At 40.7% G+C, this 21246-nt stretch overlaps 1 protein-coding gene across 17 annotated transcripts in view; it reads left to right on the forward strand.

The window, feature by feature from the left end:
- Positions 1–21246, forward strand: part of PTPRM (protein tyrosine phosphatase receptor type M) — a 1237515-nt gene that overhangs the window by 1137133 nt on the left and 79136 nt on the right. For all 17 annotated transcript variants that reach the window (XM_033934018.1, XM_033934031.1, XM_033934023.1 and 14 more), the window contains one exon: positions 5549–5665. In XM_033934018.1, coding sequence (XP_033789909.1) covers positions 5549–5665 — 117 coding nt within the window. The remainder of the gene's footprint in view (positions 1–5548; positions 5666–21246) is intronic.

Below are 21246 nucleotides of genomic sequence, written 5' to 3' on the forward strand. Positions count from 1 at the left end.
TCTGCTATGAGGGAAGGGTAGCTCAATGTGAATTATTTTGCAAGGAATTAGCAATAGATTCAACTGAGTGTGCAGCCAGAAGGAGGAAGCAACGGAGCAATACAGCATCTACAGCGTTGTAGTGGCCAACTAAAAAGGAAGCAAGAGCAGCAATGTCAGGGTGGAAGCTGAGAGAATAAGATGAAGGTCTAACTTGGGAGATGGGGTGGAGAGTTCAAGCTTGGGATTTGTACATTGACAGCCAGAAAGCTGGTTGGCGACTGGGGTTAGGGGGCAGAAAGACAATCGGAGATACAAATCTGGCGAAAGCAGAAGAGCAAATGGCTAGAAATTTTTAAAAGGGAGACTACATTTTTTCAGGTATATTAGTGAAAGAAGGAAGACAAAAAAATGGAATTGCAAAACTGAAAGATATTATGAACAGCTATGTGGAAAGTGATGAGGATAAAGCAAACATACTAAACAAATACTTCTGTGCTCACAGAAGAGAATCAGGTGGACTCTTGTGCCCGCTGCTCTCAACGTCAAAAGCATTCTTTGAAGGGCTAGGTTTTTGCAGCAGGAAAAGCTGTTTAGGACACCTGACAGATCAGCCATGTCCACTCCACCTGCAGCCAACAAGCACCATTCTCCGGATGCATCGGCATTGGCTTCTGCATCACCTCCTAAAAATGCTAAAAAGCATTCTCCCACCTCTCCTACCTGGTACACATCAGTGTTTTCTCAAGCCTCGAGTCAGCCAATGCACGCCAAACACCAACATAAGAAGTCTCGTTCTCCATCTCTACAGTAGGTGTCCCCTCAAAGGCGTGCCTCTTCATCGAAGTTACCAATGCCTCGGCGCCCTGCAGCACCAGCCAAACCAACGATATCTACGGTATCAACGTAGGGCTCCTTTTACGAAGGTGCGGTTGGGTTTTTAGTGCACGTGCAGTAGCCGAAAATCTACCGCCTCCTAAAAAGGAGGCGGTAGTGGCTAGCGCGCTCAGGAATTTAACGCATGCTATTGCACGCGTTAAGGCCCTAACACACTTTTGTAAAAGGAGTGCTTAGTCTATACAGAACCAAATAAAAGAGCTGCTTTAGAGGGAGTTGGCTTTTGCACATGATGGGTCTTCAATGCATACAGATGTATCTCATGCATATTCATTGCGGATATTCTAAAACCACAATTCAGTATGGATTTACCAAGGCTGAAGTGGGAGGACCTGGCAGATAACAAAGCTTATTGGTGCTTCTGTTGGTCACAGGTTTGTCTGCATATGTTTAGACTACCATGAAAGGCCATTTGTCACAAGTTAATAGTAAAATAGAGGAAAATTTTGAATCTGGTTCTATTTGCAAACAGCTTTAAAAGAATTAGAGTAATTTAACATCCTGGTACGCAGCTCCACCACTTTTCTTTTCAGATTCCAGAGGAAACAAGAACATTCTACTTTAACTCCTACCTTCCAAACTGCCTGCAGGGAACATGAGAGTAGGTTGTGAGCCTCAAGCAAACTATAGAACAGTTAATGTAATCCCTAATTTATCCCCTCTTCTCCTCACCCACCCAAGCCTTTCCTGGCTTCACAGTTCCACTTCCTTTTTATCTGCAAATTAAGCCCTGTTTCTACCCTTTTAACATTACAGAAAAGAGAATGGATGGCTGTTTCCTTCAATAGCTTCTGTGTTAATGTACAAATTAATTGTAAGCACTAACTAGTGACTCATCTAGTGTAATTGATAACAGTGTCTGTCTCTCGTAAGCAAACTGATCTTCAAGGAAGAAAGCAAAATTCTATCTAGGAAAGCCAAATGCGCCATCCTATAAGCCGCTGCAGTATTATAGGGAAGATGAAATTTATCATATGCATTTAATTATTCCAGACCCATATTCATTGGTGTTTTTAGCTATATCTGTTGCTCAGCCATTTCTCTAACCTTTCCTACCCGCCTGGCTGTACATTTGGTATGCTGCTGCAGAACGTGCATGGACATGGATACCGTTTGTTAAATATACCCCCTAATGAGACACTTGCAGATCCCATTAAGGTATGATTATGAACACAAATCAAAACCCCAGAAATTGACAATGTATGTCAAATATATTGGTTGAATTTGTTAATTTAATATACTGCTATATACCAAGGTAACAAAGTGGTTTATAGTTTACAATTCCCATGTCATTTACCATTAGAGTAAAATATTACAGACAATTCCATTTAAATAAAATGTGCAACAAATCAAACAAAGTATTGTTCAAATATCCAGGTTTTTAAAAGTTTGCAAAAGGCAGAATACGAAGGAACATTTAGAAGTTCCTCAGGCAAGGGCGTTCCAGAAGAAAAGTCCAGTGCATGAAAATGCTTTTTTGTGAAGGAGCATCATATCCGAGGCCACAGCTATTTGGTTATAATAGCAAGCTTGCTTGACTCGCAAACTACTCATATAATGCTTCCAATGCTCAGTTACTTTCATCAATCCTGAAAAGTAAAAGAAAAGCAGGATTGATGAAAGTAACTGAATATTAGGGGGCCTGATTCTACAAACCACACTGTAAGTTAGGCGGCAGTAGGTGTCCGCCTAACTTAATTGGTTTAATTGGTGATAAATGATAGTAATTAACCATGTTGTTTAAAACCAATTAAAAAGCAATTAAAAGAAAAAAAATGTAAAAGCATCGCCAAACCACGTCCATAAAGACTCCTAAATATGCCTGTGTCTAAAATAAGCGTGGTTTATGTCAGAAGTTGACATAGGTGTCCTTTGGCACCTCTATGGATGAGATTCTCATATAAAGTAGATGCCAAAAATATAGGCCTGTAAAACCCTGGCCTACATTTCTGGGGCCTACTTTAGACATGACCATAATTCTGAAATCAGCGCCGCTGCATGATGGGCCCACAAACAGCACCACTTTTGCAGATAGCCACAGATAGCGGCGCTGTTTGCAGAATTTGGGCCTAAATGTGTTTTGGAGACAATTCAGATTGGAAAATAAGGGTCATATTCTATAAATGGTGCCCAAAAAAATTGGTGCCTTAGAGAATCATGGTAAAAGCTAGTGTGTGGCATAACTTTTAGGCACTCCCATTTAGACCAAGGAAAGCCAAGCCTAAATACTTGTCCCTAATTTGTGTGTGCATCAGACACATTCTATAGCAGTGCACATAAATGTTAGGAATGCCCATGATCTGCCCATGCTTCTCCCCTGTTTCCGATTCATACACTAGAACTGGTACACAGCACTTTGGGCTAGATTCACTAAGCTCACCGATCTTGTCCCGACCTGAATCAATAACCTTCTGCCCGATCCAATCCACACTTGATCTGATCCACACATGCAAATGAGGGAAAATGGCATGCAAAGTAGGAAGGCAGCAATTCACTAAACAGAAGAAGAAACACCGATTGGGCTGGCCGATCCAAAAAGAAGCGACTGCTGAGGACCAGTCACTGCTGACTCTCCTGCTCTCTGCCGCCCTGTCCCTGCAGTGCGAGCCCGTTGTTTTAACCCGTGGGTTAAATGCATGTTCTGTTCCTATCTGGCTGCAGCGTGTTCGGTTCCATCTGGCTGCATCGTGTTCTGTAGTCTGTTTCTGGCTAAAGCATGTTCTGTTCCACTCGAAACTACAGCCACCACCCCCCCTTTGTTTTGACCTCGCTTGTGCCGTCTGCACATGTGTCTGAATCGCTCTGCAGCAATCTATGGGGTCGCTGTGGGTGTGCTTCCAATCGCATTAATTTGCATGAGGATTCATAGTGAATCGGTCACCCGGGAATACTCGCCACGGATCGGATCAGATAAGTGAGTTTAGTGAATCAAGGCCTCTATAGACTATGGGCTAGATTCACAAAGCAAACCAATCATATACCGATAAGTTTGCGACCCCTTTGCCACCGATTTCCCTCCGGCCTGATTCACTAACATCTCCTGCGATCCGCTTCCAATCCATGCATGCAAATGAGGGGAATGGCATGAAAAGTAGTCAGGGACCCGATTCACAAAACAAATTCGGTACACCAATTGAGCTGGCCAATCAAGAGAAGAAGCAACTGCTGGGGACCAGTCGCACACGTCTCTGCCGACTCTCCTGCTCCATTGCCGCCCTGCACTCTGCCCTGATCTTCCAGCCATGCATGATCTTAGCTGTCAGTCTCGGGGGGGGGGGGGGGGGGGTTTCTGCAAGCAACAAAATGGAAGCCTGTCCAGGCCCGATCTTCCAGCCCTGCTTTCTCCCCCATGTCCTCTCTGCTCCAAGCCCTGGATCTCTGCTGCCTTCCCTGCAGTGCGAGCCTGCGGGTTTAAAGCAGGGCTGCACGCCACAGTGCAGCTCCACTTTAAACCCGCGGGCTTGCACTGCAGGGAAGGCGGCAGAGAACAGGGCGTGACCAGCTGACAGTGTCAGCGAAAGGGAAGAGGCTGCTGCCACCAGGGATATCTCTTCCCTGAGAGAGCAGAACGAGTTGGGGCCCAAAAAAAAAAACCCCAACAAGAAAAAAAAAGGATACAAAATGTATGTGAAGACCATCTGCATATGTTCTTATGATTGCACATTAGCGGGTTAAAACCTCAGGCTCGCAGGGCAAAATCCCCAAAAAAAGTTGAAGTTAAAAAAACAAAAACAACAAACCAGCCCCAGCTTGGACAGGCATGCGCAGACCATCTACAGATGGTCTGCGCATACGCATGGATCACACAACAGCGATCCATGCAGGCTGATGGGGGCGTTCCTCCGATCATCCCCATCTGCAAATTGGGGCTTCGAGAATTCGTCGGACCTGCCCGGATCGGGCCCAATCAGGCAGGTTAGTGAATCTGGCCCTTGGTCGGGCTTGCTGGAATCGGCCCCGGATCGGACCCGGAAGTCAGGTTAGTGAATCTAGCCGTATGCCGTACAAGTTGTGCTAATTAGTGTCAATTATGAGATGTTAATTGCCAATTCTAGGTGCTAGTTAGGCCTGTAAAACAATTAAGTTGTTTGTGCAAATTGCTTTGTATGAGTAAGTGGGTGTTTTGGGGTTTTTTTAATCTGAATTCAGGCATATGGAATAGAGCACATTATACACACTGAATAATTTTTAAAACTTGACCAATGATTTAGTTTTGAAAGGGGAACAAAGCTAACTATTATAACCAAATAGCTTTTGCCTCTGGCCCATCAGAGAGAAGCAGTTGTATTTCACATAGATTTGTTAAATGTACAGTATAAACTTGCAGGGATCTCAGAGTTCCTCCTTGAGGGCCGCAATCCAGTTGGGTTTTCAGGATTTCCCCAATGAATATGCATTGAAAGCAGTGCATGCACATAGATCTCATGCATATTCATTGGGGAAATCCTGAAAACCCGACTGGATTGCGGCCCTTAAGGAGGGACTTTGAGACTGAGAGCATCTAAAGATTCACCAAGTGTCCCGTGTAGGAAATTTGTGGGCATATCTATAAAAAAACAGTGAGAACTTGCCATGATACCACCAGCAGAACTATACAAATCATTGGCAATCTGTGCCACACTCTTCAAAAATATGAACAACATATCTTTTTTTTTCCTCCTGTTTCAAAAAGGTCAAGTGCTGCAAATACTGGCCAGATGACACTGAAATCTACAAAGATGTTAAAGTTACCTTAATAGAAACCGAACTATTGGCTGAATATGTGATTCGGACATTTGCAGTAGAAAAGGTATGTTTCAGTTCCTTACCTTGAATGTTACTTACATTGCCCTCATTTATAAACATGAATTTTAGGTGTATCTTACAGTGTTTTGTATGTTGTATTTTTTTTACTGTTAGCTGCTCTAATGCTCGTAGGCAAATTGAGAGCCATCAAAATTGTTGTTACATTTTAGAAAGAATCAAATATCACAGACCAAATACATCTCTAATTTATATATTTGGAAAGAATGCTTGTGATGGGGGTGGAGGGGAAAGGAGGACAGTTTTCTGTGAATAATCTAGTTTTTGTGTAGAGGAAGAGATGACATCAAGGATGTGAAGCAACTAATACCAAAGTTCAAAGTGGATCCTCTCCAGGAAGAAAAATGAATGTGGGGGGTTTTGTTTTGTTGCTTTGGTTTTTGTTTTTTTTGGGGGGGGGGTCATTTTGTTTGCTATATGGATTTTTTTTTTTTTTTTTAATCAGATTCCTAAAAGTACCACATGCAACCCTCAAACAGAAGTATACATGGAAGAACATTACTCTCTAAAATGTTTAGGGCCATGGTTCAGAGACTACCTAGCCAATCAGGTTTTCAGGATATCAGTAGTGAATATGCATGAGAAGTATTAGCATACATATCCTCCATTGCACATTCATTATGGGTATTAAAAAACCTCAAAGAACAAGAAAGGATGTCAATATAATATCTTCAACAAAATACATCCAACAATCCACCCAGCAATACATACAGTCATATGCTCAATTCGCTGATGAAGAATTTGCTCAATTACCTGATGAAGCTTTTTATGAAACATGGAGCCTTGTTGGAAATTGTGGTGATAGTGTGCAAGCGGTAGAGACTGAATAGCCACTTTGCACTTTGCTCCACAGTGTGGGTTCTTCCTGCTTCTTCAGCCCAGTACTACAAAAACTACTTTTTCAGATAAGTGTGATGTTACTTTGATATACTCATATAATAATTTCAATAAGAAATATATTTTTCCACTTATCTTGGAGTTTTTTGACCAAGGATGTGTCTGCCTGTCTCAAAGTCAGAATATTGAGATAGGTTTGTCTAAATGGGAAATTGTTTTGGCACCCCTATTAGACACCAAGGTCTTTTCTCCATTTTTGAACATTATTTCTATGTATGACTGTATTTAGTGCTGGGTGGATTGTTGGATGTATTTTATCAAAAAACCTGACAGGTCAGGTGGTCACTGAAGACTAGATTGAAAACCATTAGATTTAGGTTAATGCTGGGATGCAAAAATTCCATTCCCAATATTATTCATATTTTGTGTACCAAGGAAACTATTGATTCTGTTAACATCAAGAATCATACTTTCATTATTTTATTTGGTTTTCATCCATTCCTGGCATTGCCTAATTGGATGAAGTCATTTCTTTTGTATCATCTCTCTCCTGAGAGCCAACTCAGTCTGAGGTTCTTGGCTCTATCCACAACTACAGAAATGTAAGTGTGAGTTTCTCTTCTCAGAAAGGGAAATCTACAGTATACTAATAATTACTGGTATGTATGGGACAAATCTATAGCCTAAAAGTTCACATTTACATGTGCATTAGGCACATAAATGTTTAGAATACTGGCATTTAAGCACTTAAATATGCAGCTGTGTGCATAAACACTAGCAAGGTGCCTAAGTGCTATTCTGCAAATACCGACTTAATTTACATAGAACATATGTTAAAGAAGATATACACAGGGACAGATCATAGACGGGACATAGTTGGGGCTCCCGCTTCCATGCATAAATATTGTATATTACACATGTTCTTGCCACACTTAAGTGCTAGCACTTTAACATCACCTATGGCTGCCATAAGTATAAGCGCCTAATTGTTAGGTGCATTAATATCCAATTATACTAGTGTTCTATAAAGAAAAGGAGGCACCTACTTTCATTTATAGAATAGGCTCCTACTACACACACCCTCTGGACGTCTAAATGGAAGCACCTGAGTTCCCAAATAAAAACGGGAAAATAAAAACGCTTTCAGGAAGTGATACCCCATTTTTTTTCTCTTGTTTTATCCTTCCCTTCCTCCCTTCTTTTTATTTTTATTTATACCATATATTTTTTTAAAACTTTTCCTTCCCCTTTCTTTCCTTTTGTCCCATACCCACTGTAATCAAGTCTATGTTTTGATCTTAACCCCCCCCTATTTTTATTTAGACTTTTTTTTATATAAATAATTTTAATATTTTAAATATTTTTTTTACTTTTTATTATTGTAAACTGACCAGATATTTGTGATGGTCAGTATATCAAAATATTAATAAACTTGAAACTTGTTATAGAATTGTCCCCATATGTGTAGAAGGTCTTCTTGAACACTCCAGTTGTCTTGAAATCATATGGGAATTTCCCCATCTAACTCAAGCATCTACCATTCCCAAAGCAGTGCTAGACACTGTAGAAGGCAGCAAATATAGTGCCCCAGAATGCTGACTTCACAGATAGCTGCCAAGCTCCGAGCTCATACTTTGAATTTTCTTCTCCTGATATGTTAATGTTTTTAATGTCTGTAAATATGAATTTATATGTTCACTTCGCAGTCCCCTTGTAGTAATTTTTTGTGGTCCACCAAGTCGAAGGCCGAGCTCATGTCAAATTGCATGATTAAGGCGTTATGGCCCTTGGTGAATAGGTTGCGTAAGTGTTCTAGGATCGCTGCTATCACCGTCTCAGTGCTAAACAGAGGTCTGAAGCCGGACTGGGTTTCGTGTAGTAGAGAAAACTGATCAAGGTAGTCCATCAATTGGGTATGTACTAAAAATAATGGAAGGTTTAGTACATATCCAATTGATGGACTACCTTGATCAGTTTTCTCTACTACACGAAACCCAGTCCGGCTTCAGACCTCTGTTTAGCACTGAGACGGTGATAGCAGCGATCCTAGAACACTTACGCAACCTATTCACCAAGGGCCATAACGCCTTAATCATGCAATTTGACATGAGCTCAGCCTTCGACTTGGTGGACCACAAAAAATTACTACAATGTTTAGACGCAATCGGCATTGGAGGTGAGGTACTTGACTGGTTCCGAGGATTCCTTACGGCCCGCACCTATCAGGTACACTTCAACTGCAACCTCTCTAAAACATGGAGAAACCCATCAGGCGTTCCACAGGGGTCCCCATTATCCCCTCTACTCTTCAACGTCTATATATCATCACTAGGCATGCAGCTGGCCCAGTGAGGTATAAAAGTATTCAGTTACGCGGATGACTTTACAATCATTATCCCGTTTACTACGTCTCCCTCCGAAATCACCCCCACAGCAACAGAAGCGCTAAACCTGATGGAACAATGGACCACAGAATTCAAACTCAAGCTCAATTCAGATAAAACTAAATTCTTTATAGCCTCGCCACACCCACATATAACGACAAAATCACTACGCATTAACAAACTCAATTACCCTATTCAACCAACAATGAAGGTTCTGGGGGTAATACTGGACCAAGGTCTAACTATGAAAGACCATGTAGACTCCCTAGTCAGAAAAGGATATTTTACTCTCTGGAAACTTAGGTCCATTAGAGCATACTTCGACACCTCAGCATTCAGAATTCTGGTACAATCCCTAATACTAAGCCACCTTGATTGCAACATTACCCATCTGGCAATCTCTTGGAAGCAAATGCAGAGACTACAACTTATACAAAATGCAGCAGTCAGGTTGATCTTCGGGTTGAAGAAGTCCGATCACATAACCCCTTCCTACCGACTCCTGCACTGGCTGCCAATGGAGGCTCGCACGAAGTTCAAGCTAGGATGTCTCTGCTTTAAGGTATTATCAGGTCTAGCCCCTAAATATATAATAGACCTCTTCTCATTCCCAACTAACAGACATGAGAGAAGCACACACCTGAAATTCGTTTCCCCACCGGCTAGAGGATGCAGATATAAGAGACATCATCAACAACTTCTATCGTACCAAGCAGCCTTATGGGGCAAAGACCTAGGAAAACTAATCACACACTCAAACAACTATAGCGAATTTAGGAAACACCTAAAAACATACCTGTTCTTGAATTACATAGGTAACGAATAAGGACAATAGCCCCCTTCGTAATTCCACCCATATCTGATCTTGCAAACTGTTAACCTCTAATCTCTAAACTATGAATGTTCCAATCAATTTATGAAACTTTTCTAACTCATTGTAAATAGCACGGAACTTCCCGGTCCGGCAGTATATAAACTGTTGTTATTATTAATGTTGTTAATATCAGATGTTCACTGTTATACTCTGTAATTCGCTGTCTGTACAGTTTCACCTCATTGTAAACTGCCTAGAAGTCGCAAGATTGTTGGCGGTATATAAGAATAAAGTTATTATTATTATTATTATTATGTGCCACTGGATTTTGGATTTCCCTTTAGAGTGCAACGTTGGGGCAAGAAGGTGAAAGCTGCAGCTTTGACGGGAAGAGAGATCAGGGCAGCACACATTGATGGCTCTAGAATGTGAAAACAAATATAAGAGCAATCCATCTTAATCAAACCCTCTGATCCTCTCATTCTGTAGGGTGTCAAATAAAGATGGATTGCTTTTCTATTTGTTTTTGGATTTGACTTCATTTTGATCGTTGAAGTCACTGAAGTGTACAGCTCTGAGTCCCCTTGATTTCAGTGTTTACACAAGCTGCACCAATTTTCAGCCTTCTATCCGGTGTCTCAGTACATTGTGCTGGAGTGTGAGTTTGACTTCTCTCTACTTTTAATTATCTGTCTGACTGGAGTCCTTTGGTACCGAGCCAGGAACAGGTTGTTTAGAAATAGCACATCATTAGAATCTTCCCAATTAATTTGTATGTTTAATCTTTAGTATGTTTCCACAGGGAGGATTTGTTAAATTATTAATTTTTTTATTGCATTGTTTTCTTCTAAGAGAAACTATTCTCTATGGATACTCTTATTCCTGCTCATTTTATCAACCTATGAGTTTGACTGTACTTTAATGTTCCTTCATTTTGTAATTAAAATATCATAAGTCCTTGACTTAGCCAACTGTTTTACAGAGCCATATTTTTATACATTAAAAATATGTATTAGATATAAAAAACAAACAAACATGGGGTAGATACTCAGTCGGCAGCATTATTCCCAGATATTCAGTGCTGGCCCATATCGGGCACTTTCATTAAATATCTAGATTTATGTGGCCTGCTCTTATGCAATTAAGTGTGATATTCAGCATTTAAAAGTCTTAAGTGACACTGAATAAAGACTTTGGGGTCCTTTTATCAAGCTGCAGTAGGGGTTTAACGCACATAATACTGCGCGTTAAACCGCCTGCCGCGCTAGCCGCTAATGCCTGCATTGAGCAGGCGTTAGTTTTTTAGCCGGCCGCGGGGGTTAGCGCGTGATGAAATGTCTGACGCGCTAACCCCGCTAGCGCAGCTTGATCAAAGGACCCCTATGTTTTATGCAGTCCTATTTAACTGCTTAACTAACCCCCCGACCTTTTACAAAAACATAGTGCGTTTTGTAGCGCCGGCCACGGCAGTAACAGCTCCGATGCTCTTAGGAATTCTAAGACCGTCAGAGCTGTTACTGCCGAGGCCGGCATTATAAAACGCACTACAGTTTTCTAAAATGGGGGGGTAAGATAATTAAATGTTGAATATCTTCACCTAACTGCATAATTGGGGATTCTACCCCCACACCACCCACAAAATAACTGGCTATCACTTTAGCAGTCTTTGGTGATAAACAATTAGTGCTGCTGAACATCAATAGATAGCCCCAAACAAGCAATGTAACCAACCAGGAGCCTTTTATGACTAGTTAAATTGCTATGAATATCAACCCTATAATACAGAACAGTAGTTTTAAATATTTACAATATTACTTTAAAATATTTACAGTATTGCTTACTGACCTACAAGTGTATTCATTCTGCAGCTCCTCAGTAACTCTCCTCTCTCATCTCTTCCCACACTCAACCCCCCTGCCCTCCCCAGCTGCAGACACTCCACTCATTGGATAAGTCTCTTTTATCTGTATCCTTCTCCTCTACAGCCAACTCCAGACTCCATCCCTTCTACCTTGCTGCACCTTATGCCTGGAACAAACTGCCTGACTCAATAGTCACGCTCCGTCTTTGGCAGTATTGAAATGCAGACTCGAAAGCCCACTTCTTTGAAGATGCTTTCAATTCCAAACTCCAACCCACCTTCTAAGCACCAATATCTGGCTTATCATTCCCTCTGTAATTCCACCCCCCCCCCCTCTCCAAGCACATTTTATTGATGCACCTTCTTGTCCAGTTTGTCTTGACTAGATGATAAGCTCTTTGAGAAGGGACTCTCTCTTCTGTGATTTTGATGTATAGCGCTGTGTATGTCTAGTAGCACTATAGAAATGATTAGTGGTAGTATTTACAATATTTTAACCAGTTAAAAACTGATTTCTGTGCCTTGTTTTAAGTCACCAGGTGCCTCAGTTACAAAAACTCAAATTCTAAACCCTCCAGATAGGGAAATACCTTCCATACTTGAATTTAGTTTTTCCTCCACTCTGTACTTTTCTGTGATTGAACAGGTGGAATATAAGCAACGATATTAATTTATGGCCCTTATTTTAGAGGCCCTATTCATAATATATGCAGATGTTTATACATGTAAATTTGTAGTGCATAGACTACAAGGGGACAAGACCAAAATATACATGTGTGTTTCTCTTTCAGAAAGGGAATGTAAGTATGTCCTAATAAATGAACATTAGAATTACAACTGTCCCCTGGCACATATAGGTTTCTTAAAAGTGCTCATTTCAGTCAGCTTTTTACAAGAGGGATTAAGGGGAAGGTGTCCTCTTTAATTCCCCATTGTTTTCCCCCTCCATATTGAAATAAATAAAGATTATAGCCTCTGTAATTAGTTAGGAGTATTCACACACACAGATTTTCAAAATGGCAGACATGTAAGTTCTGAAATACCATTTTACTAGTAGTGTAAGTTTCGGCATTTGAATGAGTAAGTTGACGCATTTCTTCACTGATGTTTTTCACGTTCATAATTTGTGAAATAGATTTTCTTGCAGCATATGCTGCCATGTCTGTGTGCTTTCCTTCATGTATTTTAGAAAAGTTCTCTATTGGGAGATCATTTACTAAAATACTAATACCATACTGGACCATTGGGGGAGGGTGAAGAGAACATAAGAATTGCTGGTGCTGGGTCAGACCAGCGATCCATCATGCCCAGCAATCCGCTCACGCGGCGGCCCCTAGTTCAAAGACCAGTGCCCTAACTGAGACTAGCCCTACCTGCAAACGTTCTGGTTTAGCAGGAACTTGTCTAACTTTGTTTTGAATCCCTGGAGGGTGTTTTCCCCTATAACAGCCTCAGGAAGAGCATTCCAGCTTTCCACCACTCTCTGGGTGAAGAAGAACTTCCTTACATTTGTACGGAATCTATCCCCTTTTAACTTTAGAGAGTTATACTTGATTATTGAGGGAGGAGAGAATAAAACAATGCTGGGTCATTTTAGGAGATGGGGAAAGGAGGCGTTATACTGGACCATGGGAGAGAAGAGAAAAAAATATGATGGATAATTAGGATGGAGGGAGGGAGACATGCTGAAGTTTTGGAGGGGAGAAGGAGAAATGCTAGTACAGTGTCTCTCAGACTTTTTCAGCTCTGGCACACTAAATGGAGCAAATGTTTTTCACAGCACATTATAATTGAAATTATAAAATTGCAAACCCAACAAAAATTATATTTGAGAGTTATTTATTTAAAGTTCTTTAAGCCACTATCTAAAATGACTGCCACAAGTTCCCGCAGAAGCCTTGTGAGACCATTTTTGATAGCATTTTTGATAGCAGCTCTGTACAGGGCTGGAGTGTAGGAAGATTACTCCTGCCCCAGTTGACCACTGGACTACCAGGGCTTTCAAGGTAAGCTTTCTATGGGTCTGGAAGGTGGGATGTTTCAGAGTCAGCTGGGACAGGAAGCAGGAGGGATCCCTCCTGTCTCGCTGGACCACCAGGGCTTACAGCAGGCTTGGGGGGAGCAGGTGGGTGCAGACTCAAATATAAACCAAGACCCCCCATATTTGGGCTATTTCTTGGTCTACAAATCTCAGTTAATATTTGAGTGCATACAATAATACCAATTTGTAATTGAAAGTAGGGTGAAGTTGAAGATCATGTTGTTGACACACAGTCATTCATCTTTCAGAACTGCGTTACTAAGCAACCAGACTATGCGCAAGTCAAAAATACTAATTGGAAATACCATTGTTCAAAGACATTAAATACAAAAGTGTCAAGAAAAGAATATTCTCAGTGATGGCTCCAATGTGGTGGAACTCCCTACCAAATGAATTAAAACTAGAAAAAGACACCAAAAAGTTCAAGAAAGGAATGAAGACCTTATTTTCTCAGAATACTTTAATTAATATTGGACTAATCTAAGGGGGTGAATATAGCCCAAAAAGGGGGTGCGTCTTATGGAAGGAATACACCTCCATCCACCCCACCCCCACCCCCGATGCTGCTCATTGCCCTATTACCAGCTCGCCGCTGCAGGAAAGCCCCCACCGGTGCTGCTCGCTGTCCTCTTACCCACTCACCGCCACAGGAAAGGAAGAGAAGAACTGGTGGCATGCAATCGGGCCTACAAGTCTTGCCACAACGTCAATTCTGACGTCAGAGAGAAGGTCCGGACCTTATCTCCAACGTCAAAATTGACGTTGTGGCAAGACTTGTAGGCCCGATTGCACGCCGCCGGCCCTTCCCTTCAAGGAGTTGCGGCAGCAGTGGGCGAGCGGCGGACCAGGGAGGAGGAATCGGCGCGGCAATGAAAGATTGAACTAAAAATAATGGGACAAGAAGATACTAATGAAAAGACATTATTAAACTGAGAGGAATATTAATTTCAGAGACAGGTCTTTAGGGTCAGTGTTAAGGGTGTGTAAACAGGACAGTTGCCTTGGTTTCCTTGCTGCAGGGGATCTAAGCCTATCCGATCTGAGGTGAAAAAGGCACAGTCTGTTGGCAGGCTTTGGAGTTCCTTTCAAAAAATTCTGCCCTGGGCCCCAGGATATATAACACCGATCCTGCCTGTTTGAAAAAGCTTTAGAAGCTGGAAAGGCTCAACATGAATTGAGCAACTTCAGATGTCCAAAGTGTTGCATCCAGAGTCTGTTTCCAGTGGCAGGTCAGGGCAGGGTGTCATTTTGCACCAAGGGTTGGAAAATTGCGAAGCAGGGTGAATCTGGTGCTATTTGGCACTCAGTGCTGATCTTCTTCGCTCCCTACCCCCCAGGGCTGTGCGCTCATCTCTAGTGATGCTCCCAGTATATGATAGTTTCTCGGGCTTTCCTTCTACTCTGCCCAGTGGTGCAGCTCGGGCCGGAGCAAGAGAGGAGGAGGAGGCGGGGAAGTGCCGATTACAATACTCTTCTGTTATTCGCGGTCACTCTGTGAATGTAACCCCTGCGAATTTTGGGGGAGTACTGTATCTAGTGCAACCAGAAATCACCAGACAACAAAGGTAGGATTTCAATTTAGTGATCAAAATCTGTCTGCTGCAGTATATTTGTCTATTTTTCTAGGGGGCTGGGTTCAGAGGCACAGTTTGGTTCAGAATATTTTTTTCTTGGGTTTTCCTCCTCTAAATCTAGGGTGCATCTTATAGTAAGGTGCATCTTATGGAGCGAAAAATACGGTATATTTATAGAGGTTAATAATATAGATAAGTATAATGATTGGATATAGGGTTTTTGTATTCTTAAATGTTGAGTCAATCAAAGGATAGACTAAGGTAAATGATTTGAATGTGTATATGTATAATGGACATTTCAGAAACAATCTAATTCTGTATGTAACACCATTACTAAGCTTTTTTGTCATAACTCCAGCAATGCAGAGTTACTCCTTGTCTATAGTTCATATATTGTAACTCATGTATTGTACCATCATTACTGAAGTTAATGTTCATATGTCCATCAAAGCTGCTCATCTAAACCACTCTAAATTGACTTCATAGTCATTAGTTAACAGTATAAAACTTCAAATAAACAATAAACAATTCCTTAACAGAAAATAAATTAAATGGACTGCTCAATACCCAAAATTGGTTTTCTCCCTATTTAATTTTACTTTGAAGGCTGTTGCCCATTTTTCAAGAATATTAAGACCTTGTATGATTTTAGGAACAATTCCCTGAAGATCATCACTTAATGGAATATAAATCATAATGGGTTTCATTTTCAAAGAAGAAAAACGTCCAAAAAAAGTGGCATAAGAGGGCGGATGGAAGTTTTTCATGCCAAATCCTTCCAATTTGCTATTTTTGAAACCTATATTTTAGAAGGATATCTATTCTGTTAATCAGTAGTTCATCTAAATCTCAAGGGGGCATGTTAACAGCATGGTTTGGGCAAGTCCAAGGCAGGCTTATGACTTGGATGTTTTTCTGCCATAATCAAACTTTAAGAATACGTCCAGGGTACAATTTGAATGTTTGGGACAAGACTTGTTTTAATAATAAATAAATGCCAAAAAGGTGCCCAAACTGACTAGGTAACCACTGGAGGGATATAAACAAGACCCTTCCACACTCCCTTAATACGCACTGACCCAATCCCACCCCCCAAAGATGTAAATGAAACAGTACATACCAGCCTGTAAGCTTCAGATGTTATGGCCAGTTCTAGTAGAGTAGCCTAGTGGGCAGTGTAATTAACCAAAGAGATGAGGACTCGAGCCCATATCCCACTCTAAGTACTACACTTATGGTGGAATATATGAGCCTTCCAAAATCCATCCAAATCCTATTATACATGCATATAGGCGATATCTGCAGCATACAGGCTATTGGTTTGGTGTACAGTAGGTTTTGGGTGGGATTTGGAAGGCTCACCATGCACCATAAGAGAGTTATGGTGAGATGTGTACCTGGGACCTTTATATTAAGTTCACTACAGTGCCGTCTAAGGTGCCTCACTGCTCTGTCTGTGTGGCCAGTCTACATCCCAGTGGCTTGTTCTGTGCATTTTTCATTTGGACATCTTTTTATAAATGGTTGAAAAAGGCAAATGCAAAGAACACAAACATTCATTTTTGGGAAAAAAAAATAAGATGGACCGTGTGCAGGTTTAAAAATGGGCATGTTGGAACTGGAATTTTGTGCATCTTCCACAAAACATTTAAACTCAGATTTAGACGTCATATCAAAAATGGCTCTCAATAACATACAGATATAAAATGGATGGTAACCTCTAAAGGTGCCATACGTATGTTGAAAAGAATTGGTGAAATAAGTAAGTCCTCAGACATACTACATTTAGGACTCCAGGACACAGATATATCTGTAGACATTTTCACATGATACAGTCGATTTACCAGAAAACTCTGAAACCACTCATAGACTGTCCTTCCTGTTCCATAATAGTCAAGCAAGCTCAATAGTACACCATGGTCTACCAGATCAAAAGCCCTTGACATATTCAATTGAATCAACAATAACCTTTCACTCAAAATTATTTTCCATCTAATATTTTCATTTACTATAGCCACTTCAAAATCCTGACCATGTAATATGAAGAATATTCTGTTTATCTAAATATTCTGTTAGTTGATAAGCTAAAATAACCTCTATAACTTTAGTTAATAGTGGAATGAAAGCTATTGGCTTATAATTAATTATCTTATTTCTCTGTAAATTTGGATATTTAGGGATAGGAACAAGCACTATGCCCCGATATTCAGACCAGGGAAGATTGTTGGTGTTGAAATTCAATGTTGGCGCTATATCTGGTGATCAGCTATATCTGGTAACTAGCTTGGAGCCATTCCTGGCCAGCTAAACAGCACTGAGTATTGGGCCAAGTATTACCACTATACTTGAAAAAGCTACCTATAGTAAAAATTTGTTTTCAGCAGTCAATTAAGTAGAACAAAAATTCTGTAGATGGATTTCTTATCAGTTGAGTTGGACAATAATACAAACTACAATGTGACAGCATATTTTTGGAGGAAAATGTACAAGGTGTAGGAATTTATTCAATAAAAGTCATAAAAACATATATAAACAGCATACATAAAATGAATGTATCCAAAAACTGGTTTTTGTTTCCATGTATACCGGACCCAACACAGTCCGTGTTTCAAAAAACACTTCTTCCTCAGGGGTCCAAGGTGATCAATACATAGAGCATTGAATAGAGCAAACAAAATATCAAACAAGACTGGCGTGAGCCTCTCCTGTCACGGACGCTGGACTGAATAACTGTTACTTTTAGAACAACATTGACAGACTTTCATGCTTTATAATTTTCTCGTATTATCTGTCTTCACTCATATATATGTTTATCAAATTAGCTTCTTCCATAAAGTATGTGTGCTAATCTTTAATTTCTGATAATCAGAAAGATCTGAGCCCTTTATCTTGCCATAGGTTTTTCTTACAAATGTATATTAATTTTTGCATCAGTATTCTGTCTCTTTTGTTTAGATCAATTGAGCCTTTAGACCAATTATCTTTTAAACCAACTGACCCATTTGTTCTCTTGATTGTTGCAGTTGTCCAGGTCTCGCCGTGTCTGGGTAGATAGAACTGACATTTTAGCCATTTATTTATTTAATTTGTTTTCTATCCTGTCCTCCCCAGAAAGCTCTGGACAGGTTACAGGTTAACATACATAATATACAGTTTACAGGTTAAATTTGTCATAGTTACAGTGCAAGATTTTACAATACAAGTTTTTATTCTAATGCAACACATTTCTTTGTAATCTTTCGGTCGTGGGCGGGGGAGTTAGGTGAACAGGTATTGCTTTCCTAAAGATTGAGGATCATGCTGTGGCTTTCTTCAGGGTGTATTGTGAGGTCTGCAGTTTGTTTCTATATATAGTAGGTCCTCCAATCTGATTAGCTGGGGCTTGAGGTGTTTGAGGCTGAAAAGTCCTTTGGTCCTGAATTTGAATTATGACGGTAAAGTCTGTTGGTCTTAAATTTGAATTTTGGTGGGAAAGTTTGTTGGTTACAAATTTGAATTCTGGAGGGAAATTTAAATTCTGGTGGAAAAGTTCTTTGGCACAATTTTTAAATTCTGGCAGGAAAAGGCTGGAAACTTTAAGAGGGAGGAAGAAGACATTTCTCCTTAGCCCCAGTTCTTTTTGTGCTAGATTTCTTTTAGATGAGCCCTTTATCTCCATTGAAGTTATTGGGGTGTCTTGCTATCCTCATTGCCTCTTTGGTTCTTCTCGGTCACCACTTGGTCTTCTCTCTCTCCAAGACTTTTGTATTCTCAAATCTAATCGTATAACCAATTTCTTTGGTATGGAGGGCTATAGCTGATTTTTCTGTGTTGCATAGCTTAAGGTGTCTCATGTGCTCTTTCAGCCTTTCGCCACAGTGCCACTATGTATTTTAGACCAATTGTTCATTACGTGAACTGTCATTAGACCAATTGTCAGGGACACAAATTTTCCAGGTATATATATGTAGCCCTGGTCTCACCCTGCCCGCAACCACGCCACATGACACCAGGCTCCAGCCAGCTTGTTAGGTTCAGGGGGGGAGGGCGCCAGGACTCACAAAAAGAAGAAAGCATTTGTATGTATATTGATGGTTACAGCCATTCATGGACTTACAGTCCACACTTGAGCTTGGGCTTAGGCCAGGGCAGGATAAATCCAGTAAGCCAGAGGATGGGCAACTCCGGGGTTTCACTCACCCCACTCGAACTCATCATTCTCCTTCTGATAAAAAAAGACAGCTCGGCCCAAGGTGTGAGTAAAACAAAACTGGAATTTTATTTGAAGTTAATTCAGGAACAGTCTTTAAACTATTTATACTCTCTCAGTGAAAGGCAGACATTCTGGTTCCATCAATAAATTTCCCCCTGTCACTTCCAGTTCACTTTAGAGCCCATTATTTACAGCTTTTTCAGAAATGGCAGACAATCTGGTTCTATCAACAGATTTTCCCCTGTCAATTCCAATTCTCTTTAGTCTCCACTATTTACACAGTCTTGTCAGTTCCCTCCCAAACTTCTTCAGGAGTCCCCCTCAGTCTCAGGGCTGTGGAATAACCAAAAGGCCAGGATCATATCCCTTCCTTCTCTTTTATAACCTCCCCCTCCTTCCTGGGAAAAGGGCCTCCAACTCCACCCATAGATCTCCTCTGGCCTTAGTAAAGATTCAGTGACCACCTAAAGAATCCTCCTCCACTGCTTTTACAGCAGAGGCATTTTTCAGGGGGGGGGGGTCGCATATACTGTATATACCAGCTTCCTTTCTATCCACAAATGAAGTATTGTGTATGTACAAAATATATTCACTTCCAGCCCTGGCCCAACCTCCACTTCCTTTAAGGTTCATTGTTTATTCCCTCCCTATTGTTTTTTACCATGACTGTTCTCTTTTCTATCAGCGATATGTATTTCTTACCCATCCTTTCCTTTCGTTTTAACATATTCGTACTGTTAGTCCTTATCATGTTATGCATGACTAATCTGTTTAATCTGTCTGTGTTGATGCCCTTTTAATTGTATACAATTTTAATGATATGTGCATCGCTTATAAATTTGAGTAAGAGATTAATCAAATATACAATAAACTTGAAACTTAAACCCTGAAAATTACCCTCAATATTTTAGCATATTGAAGGGCCAATTCAGTAACGGGCACTAGGCTTTGAGCACAGAAGAAAGTTAGCTTCATTTTTGTACATAATTTTGTATGCACCTTATCTAGAAGTTTTGCCCTGAAATTAACTCTGAACGAAGCTTCTGGGAGATATTGGTGCACGTCACATTTAAAACCATACTAGTTAAGCAATTATCCCCATTGTGCCTTGGGATATTTGTAGAAAATAAATCCCTCTCCTTTACCCTCAGCAGTAATAATTTGTCTTGTAAAACTGAATAAAAATAAGGAATCTGCTAGGTCATTTTCTCTGAAAAACCAAATCTAAAATCATTCCAAGCTCCAAAAATACCGCTTTAGTTGGTTCAGGGAATACACTCCCATACTGAGTTTTCTAAAAGTAACTGTTTTATTCATATTGTAGGCAAAAATCAGCCTAAGCCAGCTACTTTCCCGTTGGACTTTGGACATTTGTCTCCTGGCCTCTTCCATTCATATTCCTGCAGATTTCCTTTCTTCATTTTGGTTCAAGCAGGTTGCTTTTATTCAAGCCAAATTGGCATGACAGTATCTTAGTTAGCTATCCCAGAAGCACTTGTTCAGTCTCTGCCTCAACCCATTATGGTCCCCAACAGCCTCTCCTCTCTGTTCACCAGAGTCCTGGGCAGAAGGCTAAAAGGAAAGTGCCTCTAGCCCTTCTTACTGTACTGCTTCTAGCGCCCTTCAGAAGCTAAAGGGGAATCCCTCCCTCCTAGAATTGACTAGAAAGTACTTCCTCCCCATCTCCCTTATTGCATCATATGAGGGAAAGACTCTTCTTGATCAAGGGCCCAGAATGTTCCTCATTTTATTCAATGAAAGGCCCATTTTGGTGTCCTGCTATATGTGTATCAGATCTTTCAGTGCTTGAACAAGAGTGGCATTCTTAATTTATCGTGCTGCATTGTGTAAATGCACCCCATAG

This window comes from Geotrypetes seraphini, chromosome 2 (assembly GCF_902459505.1).
Source record: "Geotrypetes seraphini chromosome 2, aGeoSer1.1, whole genome shotgun sequence".
Classification (NCBI taxonomy): Eukaryota; Metazoa; Chordata; class Amphibia; order Gymnophiona; family Dermophiidae; genus Geotrypetes; species Geotrypetes seraphini.